This window comes from Lathyrus oleraceus, chromosome 1, assembly GCF_024323335.1.
Source record: "Lathyrus oleraceus cultivar Zhongwan6 chromosome 1, CAAS_Psat_ZW6_1.0, whole genome shotgun sequence".
Lineage (NCBI taxonomy): Eukaryota > Viridiplantae > Streptophyta > Magnoliopsida > Fabales > Fabaceae > Lathyrus > Lathyrus oleraceus.
Genome location: NC_066579.1, coordinates 388,717,072 through 388,729,335, shown reverse-complemented (window position 1 = coordinate 388,729,335; position 12,264 = coordinate 388,717,072). Strand labels below are relative to the sequence as shown.

The window sequence follows — 12,264 nt, the reverse complement described above, 5'->3', positions numbered from 1 at the left end:
ATTCAGGTTGGGGGAAAAAGTTGGTTGATAAGAGGTCGAGAAAGAAAAAGAAAATTTTGGAAAAAGAAAGAGAAAAGTGAAAAAGAAAAGAGAAAAAGAAAAGAAAAACAAAAATCATTGAAAAAAAGCAAATAAATTGTGCTTATAAGTTGTGTGCAATAGTGTAACAATTGAGAAAAGAGAAAAAAGGTGAATGAAATTTCTTAATGCTTTAGATTGTAAGTAAAGGTTATCTCTAATTATTTTGTGAAGACAATGTTAACTCTAGTATTTGATTTCTGGTAATTATTACGACAGATTTACAAGAAAGGAAAAAAAACTTTTTGTTAGGGTGCTTGACAAGATTTGACTCTTGCTCCTATGTATTTTCCATGTGATGGAGAATTTAAAGTTGCATAGTTCTTATTAGAAAAATTGTGCGTTGATTGATTTTAAATAAAAAGGATTTTATCGCGCTAAGGCGAAAAGAAGGTTGTTCTTTGGTCGGAAAAAAAGAGAGGATATTTTCGCGCTATGACAGAAAGAAAGTTGTTTGTTGGTTGTAATTGCTTTTAGGAGGAAGATGGGTGTTAGAATAGGAAAGCTATATGGCTTGTATCCGAACACTCGGGGATAAAATGGATATACATCTAATTAATCCTTTTTAATCCATTTTTGTTTATAAAGAAAATATTCAAGACGAATCGAGTCGTAACTTCTTAAAGAAAGACAGACATTCGAGCAAGCAAGTTATACAACTAATGTGTGAATGCTTGGGATCAAAGGGATATACATCAAATTAATCCTTTTTAATCCGATAAGACAAAGAACTCAAAATGATAAGTTATTAATTACTTTTTTTTAAAGGAATCAAACAAGCAAGATATACAACTTCTGTCTGAATGCATACAGATTAAAGGAATATACATACAATTAATCATTTTTCATCCGACTTTTGATTGAAAAAGAGAATAAACATGATTTATTCGAGTTTGAAGTCACTAGAGAATATAACCCTATAGTTTCTTAAAGGTCGTGAATAAATGAAAAAGGATACAAGATAATCACATATGATTTAAATTTAAATCGATAGGATTGAACTGGGATTCGACAATGAAACTTAGTATAACATATATACACTCATAAATAAATAAATAAATAAATAAGTAGACAAATACCAAAAGATCACTAACTTTACAAATAGGATTTTATTTTATAAAAGAATAAATAAATAAAAAATTATCATTTGATACTATTTTGTTGGCATTTTTAGTTACTTAATGATTTACTTAGAACTATAAATCTTTAAAAAAATAGCAAAACTAAATTATATATATATATATATATATATATATATATATATATATATATATATATATATATATATATATATATATACATATATATATATATATATAATAAAAGAAAGAGAGTAAAATAAAAATGCTAACTAATTTATAAATTCAAAATGAAATAAAATTTTAATAATAATTAAAATTACAAAGTCAAAGAGAGAGAGAGAGAAGAAAAACTATACGTTGAGAGAGATGGTGGAATGTGATTGTAGACGGAGGTGCACGCAGAGGATGCGCTCCTGGAGTGCTAGTGGCTTCGCGACCTTGAAGGCCATAGTTAGAGAGGTTGATACAGAGGCCCGAAGGTGGAGGTGTGGTAGTGTTGTTCTTCTTCCATTCTTTTTCTTCATTTTAGACTCCTTCTCCTTCTTTATATGTTTCATTTTTCTGAATTTGTTATGGTGTAACATGAATGTGTTTTTGTTGTGTTGTTGATTCATGATGTTCTTGAAAAGGGTAATGAAGTTGTTGAATAGTTTGGGAGGTGGATTTAAGGAGGGTGTTAATGAAATGTTAAGTGTATGAGTGTTGATGAATGGGTATTATTGATGATTATGTGATGAAGATGACATTGAGGAGTAATATCCACTACCTTTTTTTGTCTTCATGTGTTATTGTTAACCAAAAATGATGAAAAGAAAGTGTTTCCCTCCTTTTTTCCCATTCTTTTTTTAGCCCCTTTGTAAAAATCAATCCCTCCATTTTCACAATATCAATTATGTTGTCATTTTATACTCAAATGTACTAGTGTTTTACTCGGGCCCTAAGTTCAAATTTTGTCCTTCCAAATGTATAGTGGGGAGCTAACAAAGATATAACATGGTGAGTGGTGCATTAATATGAGAACTGGAGAGCAAAACTTGCTCAGAATGGTGTGGAAAAAAACTCTAAAAGCAAAAATAGAGGCAAACCAAGAATGAATTTTTTTGTACTTTTGTGTAAAAAATTGGTAAAATAAGAAAGAAACAAATAACTAAATTAAATTAGAAAATTAAAATTTTAAATATACTTGGTTTTGCTTTCTTTTTTATTATTTTTTCAAAGAAAATAATAAAATGGGTAATGAAAATATTAATCTTACTAATTACCATTTATTATTATTTTTAAACTATTAAACAAATTAATTTAAACGAAATAGAAATTGTGACATAAATAAATTCAATAATCACATATTATTTTTGAAATAGTTTTAGTTTTCGTGACAAAATTTTGCGTTGCTGCCAAATTTTTTTGTGCCACAAATGCGTGGTGCAGTAGAATCACATGTTGTTACTTATCTTATATGTTAATAAATCAAGCATTCTACACAAGTTCATGTTGGGTTGTTGGGTTGTTGGCTTGTTGCAACCCCCTTCTACTTTTGAAGGTCGTTTAGGAGGATATTACGATGAATTTTATTATCGGTTAACCACCATCACATTGTTCTATAGTCATTATGGTTATGGTGGATCGTTTATTTAAATCTACTCATTTTGGAGATCCACCTACGAATTTTACTGCCTCAGATATTATTGAGTTATTTGTCTTTATAATGGTTTGGCATCATGAATTTTCCCGCTCCATTGTTTCTGAGCATGACCCAAATTTTTTTAGTACGGATTGGCATAATTTATTTGAGTTGACTGCTATGAAACTATCTATGAGTAATGCTTATCATCCTCAAACTAGAGGACATACTAAGGTTGTCAATCATGGTCTTGAGTAATATTTGTGAGTATTTACTCAACACAAGCCTTATTCTTGGGTTACTTTCCTTCTGTGGGAAAAATTGCACTCAAATTCTAGCTTTCATAGTGGACTAGAAATGTCTCTGTTTAGAGCTTTGTATGGTCACAAGCCACATGTTATTCCTCTCTACACAAGGGGTTCCACCACTATCTAGACCTTGGATGAGACATTGTTGACTCGTGACAAAATCTTGCTTGTTCTTAAGAAGAATCTATTAGCGGCTCAAAATTGTATGGTATAATAAGAAAATTTGCATCGTCATGACTTGCAATTATTAGTGGGTGATTTAGTTATGGTTCGCCTCCGTCCTTACCAACATACAACAACACGCGTATCGCTTACACAACTTGTCCAAAAAGTTTTATGGTTCTTACCCAATTAATCAACATGTTGAAAAGTTTCTTATAAACTGCAAATTTTGTTGGCAAGCCGTATTCGTCATGTATTTCACATCTTTTCTCTTAACCCCTTTCGTGGAATAGACACTCTGAACCCTCATGAATTTTCACTGAACAATTTGACAATTAACTTGCAGGTGCACCAACTTCTATTCTTGACACTAGGACCATTCTTGTGCAAGTTTCCACTTAAAATGGCTTGGCTCATCACCAAATGAAGTGTCATGGGATGACCTGACTGGATTTCAAGACTATTATCCTGAGTTTCACCTTGAGGACAAAGTGACTTTTGATTTAGGGGGAATGATAAGACCCCAAAGCATCAGGCCTAATATAAGACAGTAGAGAGAGCCTAGTAATTGCAATGAAGCAATAATCCAACTTGGTGAGAAAAGAAAAACTAAACCACCATTTTGGATGAAAGACTATGTGCATAATTAGGAATACCCTAGGACAACAAACTATTTATAAAATCCTCATTCTATTAGTCATTCCCTTGATTTTAGAAAGTTGTTAGAATATTGTATCCTTTATATTGTAATTTAGAACTATTTTTGAGAATGTTGAATGAAAAAGAAAGTTTTATTCTCTTTGGCAATCCTCTTTCCTCATCTTAAAATCTTTTGAAGTTTACACTCACTCGAATAATAATTATCTAGATTGTGTCATACTTTTCTCTTCGATTACAACAAAATTACTTTTTTGAAAATCAACCCAACAAGTTTTATCCATACAAAAAAATTCGATAAGTGTACTCTTCAAATAAATAATTCAGCAAGATGTTGTTTTACCTAAACCCATAATGAGTAAACCAATCGTCAGTTGATCTAGTGTTGATTGGTGTTGGACTTAGTAGGGAGGACCACTGTTCGATCCCTGCATCTGTGATCGGGAGGGGATGAAACTATTGAGAGTATAATCCAAGTTGCGTAACTTAATCCCAATCCCAAGCCCAAGCTGATTAGGGTTAAAAGGTTTGTTATATTAGTTACTTAGTATACAAGTAACACACATACATATATAATAGCAATTCTTATTCTTCATTCTCTCTCTCTCTCTCTCTCTCTCTCTCTCTCTCCTCACTAAAAGTGTCTCACGCACTAACAAATTGGTATCTAGAGCTCCGATTAGTTTCTTGATCGTGTTTTCAAGAATCACACGTCGGTGATCGTGTTTTCGGGATTATGGGTTGTTAATCGCGTTTAATACAAAGATGAATGGTAACAATGGCATTCTGATTTCTCTTCCAATTCTTTACAGCAAGAATTGAATCTGATGGAGAAAACAGAAGCAATCTATGTTAGGCTTTCATGAAACTCTAGAAGTGGTTACTAATGGTGTCCTCGAGCTTGCTGAGAACACAACTGATGCTCAAAGAGTCGCGAACAAGGAGGCCAAGAAGAAAGATTGTAAGACTGCATTTTATATTCAATCGACGGTAGGATGATAAATGCAAATTTTGACTATTTTGTACATAAAAACTTGGCATTTTTCAGCTCTAATTTACAATTTCAATGATTCATTTCCCCGATTTTTTTTATAGAATGTTATATATTTTGAATTTGGCTTTGGTATCCTTGATGTGTGTGCTAAGTGTTCAGGAACCCAAATAATAAATACACAAAAAAGGGAATAAAGTTGAATCGGGAACTTATGGCTTGCTCGCCGGGTGAGCATTAGGGAAGAGGAAGCGAGCTCGTCGGGCGAGCTTTGGCGAGCCGGGGAAGAGGCCAGAAAATTGGATTCCATGGGCAAATCTTGCCTTGGTCGTCGGGCGAGGATATGAGATTTTGAGTTCGTCTGGTGAGGTCTTTGTCGCAGGGGAAGAGAGGATATTTTTCCCAATGATGGTTTGCTTCTTTTGATCTAGATGGAAGACACTTAAATGTGATTCCGCCGGGCAAGGATGAGTTTTTCGAGCAAGACAGGAAATTCCCAATTTTGTATAAATAGGTCCAAATTGGATTTTTAGGTTATGGTTTTGGGAACTTTTAGCCCCATTTCCATCAGCCACCATTTTTTAGATAGGAGAGATAGATACTTAGAAAACAACAAGTGATGGTGCTTCTTAAAGATCCGGAGTTGGATTTTCCTCTATCATTGGGAAACTGCAGTGGATGTTTGTTCATTTTCATTATTTTCTTAAATCCCTTTCTTGTTGGGATTGTATGTAAGTTCACTTTTATAGTATGTATATTTATTAATTATGGCGTTATGTATAATCTATTCACGAATATGTATCGATGTTATCCTTATTTACTTGTTTATCTATCGATTTGAACCGTTATTGAGAAATACTCTTCGAATCTAGATCTAGGATAATCATTTGTTAGACGCTAAACTCTACACATATATTTATGTTTAACATTTGTGTGAGTATCGAATCTTAATACTTCATATTGTTTGATAGGCTAAGAGATCGCGATTAAAAACTACAGTAGAAGTCTCGACGGAAGTTTAGACATGAACTCTGTTGTGAGCGATACATGATGATATTGATGAATGTTTAGATTGTGCATAACTGGTTGGTAAATTACATGTTCGTATGGTGGATGAAATTCAATCCTGAAAAGCTCCCTGATCTCTCTGAAGCTTTATTTATTTTTTTATTCATTTATTTTACATAGCTTAGCTTTAAAATAAATATTACAAACATAAGATTAAAATCGTAGAGACCATTGAACAAAATTGATATTGCACTAATCCCTATGGAGACGATAAAAATCAAAATACTTACTTTTACTTGTTGCTATACTGCAACCAATAAAATGACGCCGTTGTCGAGGATTGGTGTTTAGATATTGAAAGCATTGCAATAGTTTTTATCTTTTTTAAGCTTTATATATTTGTGTATATTGTATAGATACTTGCTTTGTATTTGTTTTCCGTACTTGTTTATATTGTATATATTCTTGTTTTTTATAACGCTTGTTCAAGTGGATAGTATAGAAATTTTTGTGTTTGCTCTCAAAGTTTATTTTTGAAATGGCTTGAAAAAGCATTGAGTGATTATTTTAAGTTTGAATGTTTCAACTTGCATTTGTATGGTAATGATATGAGCTAAAAATTTGTTACATTGTCAAGGTACATTTTTAATGCTTTCTAGAACATAACATGAATATGAAAGTTAGACTTTGTACAAATATCATGTCATTCATTATTTTGAAATACATGTTCATATTTGAATCACTTTAGATCATAACCAAAGGTGAGGAAACTTTCATTGTTTACTATATGCACTGGATACCAACAATCCTTGTTTTAACTCGGTTTTATTATGTTTAATCTTTCATTCGTGTTGAATTGTATGAAAGCACTAAAATGATCAATGCATTTTGTTTGGTTTTGAGCATAAATACTTGACCAAAAAGTAGCCTACCTTGTGAGTGAGTGAGTGGGAATTTGCTTACCCCCTTTGAGCCTTGTATCAGGATCCATTTTGATGTTAACTTTTGGAGCTTGTACATAACTAATTAGTTCATTATTGACTTTAGATTAGATTTTTAACTTTTTTTCTTGAACCCTCAACCATAAATTGTGGTTTGAATTTTTAGCCTTGCCTTAGAAAGTTTGGTTGCATTCAGGTTGGGGGAAAAAGTTGGTTGATAAGAGGTCGAGAAAGAAAAAGAAAATTTTGGAAAAAGAAAGAGAAAAGTGAAAAAGAAAAGAGAAAAAGAAAAGAAAAAGAAAAATCATTGAAAAAAAGCAAATAAATTGTGCTTATAAGTTGTGTGCAATAGTGTAACAATTGAGAAAAGAGAAAAAGGTGAATGAAATTTCTGAATGCTTTAGATTGTGAGAAATGATCACTCTCATTTGATTAGGCAAGTTTTTGTTTCAATTACCTTGAGATAAGACCATTCTTTGTCATCCAATCCACATTACAACCCTTAAATTCCTTGTAATTTGTGTTTTATGCTTTCAATATAATTTTTTTTATGAATGCATAATTTGATCTAGATGTTAACAAGATTGTTGGGTGTGAGTTAAGTCCCTCATGTTTGTTCTTCATACATCAATGAAGTTGTGATTCATATTTGAAATTGTGTTGCATTAGAATTATTTACATGTGTTTTGTGCTTAGAATTTGTTTCATAATCATGGTTTCGTTGTAGTATAGTGTTAAACATCACTTTACTTGTACTTTTTGAAAGTTTGAACCATACATTTGTTTTCATTTCTAAAAACTTATTGATCATGATTTCTTGGTAGTTGCTCTTGTTTCTTTAGGTTAGTAAAATTATTGTTTGAGGACACACAAAGCACTACAACAAACAAGACCTTAGACAGCGCTTTTTTTAGCCTTAGACAGCGCTTTAAAGCGCTGTCTAAACCTCCGCTGCTAAAGGTTTAGACAGCGCTTTTTTAAATCTTAAAAGCGCTGTCTAAGCCCCCCCCTTAGACAGCGCTTTGGCCAAAAGCGCTTTATAAGACCCTCTTATTTTAAATTTTTTAGGTATACCTTAGACAGCGCTTTTGAAAAGCGCTGTCTAAGGTATACCTAAAAAAATTAAAATAGGAGGGTCTTAGAAAGCGCTTTGGCCAAAAGCGCTTTCTAAGACCCTCCTATTTTAATTTTTTTAGGTATACCTTAGACAGCGCTTTTCAAAAAGCGCTGTCTAAGCCCCCCCCTTAGACAGCGCTTTTGCCTAAAGCGCTTTCTAATCCCCCCCTTAGACAGCGCTTTTTACAAAAGCGCTTTTAGTCGAGATGTACCTTTAGATAGAATGCAACTGCGGTAAATATACTTCCTGTAACCAGTCCTGATCCAGATACCTAATTGAAACAAAGAAATAACAATAACAATATCATACATGAAGAGGATAAGCAAACAGAAGGTTGAAGATAAGTTATTTCGCGCGTTAAAATTACCAATAGTAGCGGCTTCCTGCCTGCTTTATCTATGAGGGCTGCTCCAACACCTGTGATCACAATCTGCAAAATCAAAAAACATAATTGAGTTGGTTTCAATTTGAAGGGTGAAAAAAATAGACTTTTCATGAATTATTGGATAAGTTAGAAATAAGAACCTGAAGGATAGCAAAAAGTATAGTACCGGTCGCGGAAGGAAATCCTACAGCGAAATTAAAGTACACAAATACACCGGAACAAAATAAAAATCTGACTTCTTCATGAAGTTAAGTTTTAAAACATGATTTCATTGGGAGTTATAGGTTGTATGCAAATGTCAGACTTTGAATGAAGAGTTGCGATTAGAGAAGTAAGTATTAGAACCTGCTAGGTCAAAAATACTGCTAGCATAAAAACCAACTCCATTGATTCCACCAAATTGCTGGCAGACCATAAGCCCTACTCCAATCTGGTCATACATCAAAATTAGTTATCTATACGCCTTAATACAACAATAACATGGGAAGGTGGAAAATAAACTATCATTTTCCACACACACCCTTAGAGAAACTGAACTGATATCAATAGTGGAACTATAGTTACCTACCGTGAGTGAGCGTAAATATCTTTTCTGAAACAAATCCAGCACTTTCGGTTTTGCGAGTTTTTCTAAACTAGTTATATAATCCTGTGTGGCAGTGACAGATGCACCAGCTTAAAATTGCATTATACTTGGAATGCTTTGTCTTTAATATTGTGCATGACAGGAAAGTCACAGAAATATATCCAACACCAACACACAGTAACCTGAATTTCCTTTGCTTCTTGAGATATATCAGCATCTTTTTCGCGAAGTATTTGCAATGCCGCCACAAAATCTTTTGTGAGTCCTCTCTTTGCCTGCAGTCATTAATTGGTCGGTACTTGGCACTCCTCATGATGTGCTAATCACTTTATATGGAAATTTGTTACTTACCAGCCATCTAGGGGACTCTGGAATGAAGAATAGACCCAAAAGCAACACAGCAGTGGGAATAAGGCCTGCAATTGCAAACACTTGTTTAGTATTGAAAAGTTTCAATTAATGTATAATGTTCTAAGTTTATTACCGACCGATTATAGATAAAGCCCTCCATGAAAGTATTGTTCCAAATATGAATGCCGTGGATCCCCCAATAACAATCATGAACTACAAAAGAAGATGAAAAACAAACTTATACGTCAGTGCTACCTTCATTGCAAATACTTGACCATGAAGTTACAATATGTAACAAAACTATGCCTGATTTAAGGTAGTCAAGACTCCTCGGCGTTCTTTTGGCGCAATTTCTGCTATGAAGACAGGAACCTTATATGTATAATACATCAAATATAATGTCATTTTAATAACTTAAACATATGTGAGTGTTTTAAAATGGATTTTTTTATCATTTCATTGAAAAATAGAAGTATGACCAACCACATAAGAAAAAACTCCCATTCCATATCCTGTTGCTAGTCTCCCAATATCCAAAGAAACTGGACCCTAAATATATATAAGAGAAAAAGAGGAAAACTCAGATAATCCTTGGAGAACAGTTATGACCAAGAAAATCTCATAGGTTCTGTAGTAAGAACCTTTGAAAAATAAATAACAAGCCATCCTGCAATACAGAAAGCACTTGATACTCTCATTGCCTGCATATACATTCCAAAGCCAACTTTTTATGAATACTCCAATTAATTTGGAAGTTAATTCATCATTTTACTGATATTACCCCCTTTCGTCCAACTAAATCAGCAATAGGACCACTTGTTATTGCGCCAATCATCGCACCAAAAGTCAAGATGGAGCCAAACAAGGAGTACTGCATACATTCAATCACCAAAAACCAAAGAAAACAACATCAAATCCACTGAGTAGAAGCTATACAAACTTTTCTAGTACACGGTAATCACGAGTTATTTTCAGTCTATTTCCTATGTTTTCATTAATCTAAGGATAATGAAGTAAAATCAAATTTTGAATAATTTCTGGCTAACCTCTGCCAAAGACAGACTAAGATCCTTCCTGATAGCATCTTGAGTTGGAGATGAATATCCAACCTGGAAAATAAAATTAGTTGGAGATGAATATATATATTCTAAATACATCATTTATTCTATAAATCTAAAAAATAAAATTTACTTAAAAGAGAGGGAAGAACACATTTATAAATTTAAAAGACTGATTTGTTATCGAAACAAATTTAGAAATTAGTTTCACTCATCTAAGTTAAAGGACCGCAAAATTTGTTTAGCCAAACATGTTTGATAACAAACTATCTTAACAGTTCTAAACACATTCCATTCAAAATTGCTGCCATCTTATTTCCTAACAGTTTTTGGCCTACGCGGGCTAGTTAGACCAGAATTGCTTCCTCTTCCCCAACAAAAGTGATACATAAACCAAAAACAAACTACTACACATTCCATCCAAAAATTACATTCATCTACTAAAACATTTTCGGCAACAGGCAAGAAGACCATATCGCTCCATCTTCCCCAACAAAAATCCACACAAATTAAAAGGCATCAGCAAAATTTCATAACAATATTCCACGAGCAACATCCAAAGTGTCAAAACAAAACAAATCCGGATTGTAACAACATTTTGCCCATCATGACCCATACACCTGTAGTTGGTAATCTTCAACAGCACTGCACTTGCTCCTAAGCCAAGCATTTCATCTTCCAACAATAAGCGGATTCTTGTTCTTGTATATGTAATAGCTCATGCACAATTTCTCTAAAGTCGCAACTGAATGCTGCATAGGATTTAGCTTTATATCCATCATCATTCTCTGCCATAACAAGATCGAAACATCAAACATCCTCCTAAAAACTAGAAAAACAGACTAATAATATGAAATTATAATTTGATTTTAACCTCGATTGCAACCTTATCACTTTACAATCTTCAATCGAAATGAACATTGAAAACAGAAAATAAAGAACATTTAACCAAACCAAAAGGTCCTCCTAGAAAAGCAAAAATGAAAATCAAACCTGAAAATCAGCTCCATATTTTTCAACTAGCCGACTAATATAAAGACGCTGAATTGAAGTCAAAGGTTGAGGAAGTGCACTTTTACCATCTCTTCTCCTCTTTCCCAGTGCCGATTTCAAATCTACAAACCCAAAATTCACAAAATTTACACTCATTTCAACAAAATATAAACAATTTCTGACACAAAAACACACTAATTGTTGAAGCAAGAGAAGATAATGAATTGAGGAGAATATACCGTCTTCTTCGAGATCACTGCCGAAATCGTTGGGGTCATCGGAAACAGAAGGAGCTTGAAGAGAATCAGTGAGAGAGTTAGGGTCATTGACGACACCGAAGGAGTTGTAGTTTTGTGTTACGCTTCCTTTTTCATCCCATTTAGGGTCTTCCGCAAGGGATTGTAACAGTTTGGGAGGAATGGTGAAAGCGGGTTTCAAATCTTTAGGGTTCTTCTTTGGAAGACCCACACGAACCTTAGGTCGAGAATTCTTGTATTTTCTTCGTGAACCTCCCATTCTCGTTTGTTATCTCTCTGAATCTACAAATTAGGGTTTTATTTTAATTAGACCTTAGACAGCGCTTTTGTGGAAAGCGCTTTCTAAGGTATGCCTTAGACAGCGCTTTCCAAAAGCGCTTTCTAAACCCCCCCTTAGACAGCGCTTTTGGTTTTAATTTTTTTTTTAATTTAAAGACTTTAGACAGCGCTTTATCAAAAGCGCTGACTAAGGTCTATATTTAAAAGCGCTTTCTAAAAGCGCTGTCTAAGGGGGGGGGGGGTCTTAGACAGCGCTTTTAGAAAGCGCTGTCTAAGACCCCCCCTTAGATAGCGCTTTCATTATTTTTTTGGAACATTTTCCGTGTTTTATTTTAATTTTAACCTTAGACAGCGCTTTCTTTTAAAAGCGCTGTCTAAGATGCGCTGTTA

General features: G+C 33.5%; 2 protein-coding genes across 2 annotated transcripts; both read right to left on the bottom strand.

The window, feature by feature from the left end:
* Window positions 1-8,090: 8,090 nt before the first annotated feature.
* LOC127109258 (sugar transporter ERD6-like 7) lies at window positions 8,091-10,444 on the bottom strand. The gene is made up of 13 exons (XM_051046044.1): window positions 10,334-10,444; window positions 10,069-10,158; window positions 9,929-9,988; window positions 9,771-9,836; window positions 9,594-9,659; window positions 9,425-9,500; window positions 9,288-9,352; window positions 9,119-9,211; window positions 8,919-8,999; window positions 8,696-8,780; window positions 8,491-8,534; window positions 8,333-8,395; window positions 8,091-8,236 (listed from the first exon to the last, which is right to left on the bottom strand). Exons 1-13 carry the CDS (start codon window positions 10,442-10,444, stop codon window positions 8,162-8,164), a joined length of 975 nt encoding a protein of 324 aa, XP_050902001.1. The 3' UTR covers window positions 8,091-8,161.
* A 440-nt stretch (window positions 10,445-10,884) lies between these two features.
* Window positions 10,885-11,894, bottom strand: LOC127073489 (uncharacterized). The gene is made up of 3 exons (XM_051014648.1): window positions 11,578-11,894; window positions 11,339-11,460; window positions 10,885-11,133 (listed from the first exon to the last, which is right to left on the bottom strand). The coding sequence occupies exons 1-3, from the start codon at window positions 11,852-11,854 to the stop codon at window positions 11,017-11,019; spliced, it is 516 nt and encodes a 171-aa protein (XP_050870605.1). The 5' UTR covers window positions 11,855-11,894; the 3' UTR covers window positions 10,885-11,016.
* Between the last annotated feature and the right edge of the window lie 370 nt (window positions 11,895-12,264).

What these genes read in the sequence shown, in the direction of transcription:
- LOC127109258 (XM_051046044.1), bottom strand. Translation starts at nt 10,444, where the DNA reads ATGTATTTAGAATATATATATTCATCTCCAACTAATTTTATTTTCCAG. An exon ending in TTGTTATTTATTTTTCAAAG is followed by an intron (nt 9,837 to 9,928) that starts GTTCTTACTACA and finishes ATATATATTTAG; the next exon opens with GGTCCAGTTTCTTTGGATAT. An exon ending in GATATTTACGCTCACTCACG is followed by an intron (nt 8,781 to 8,918) that starts GTAGGTAACTAT and finishes ATGTATGACCAG; the next exon opens with ATTGGAGTAGGGCTTATGGT.
- LOC127073489 (XM_051014648.1), bottom strand. Translation starts at nt 11,854, where the DNA reads ATGGGAGGTTCACGAAGAAAATACAAGAATTCTCGACCTAAGGTTCGT. An exon ending in CAGTGATCTCGAAGAAGACG is followed by an intron (nt 11,461 to 11,577) that starts GTATATTCTCCT and finishes TTGGGTTTGTAG; the next exon opens with ATTTGAAATCGGCACTGGGA. An exon ending in AATATGGAGCTGATTTTCAG is followed by an intron (nt 11,134 to 11,338) that starts GTTTGATTTTCA and finishes TTGTTATGGCAG; the next exon opens with AGAATGATGATGGATATAAA.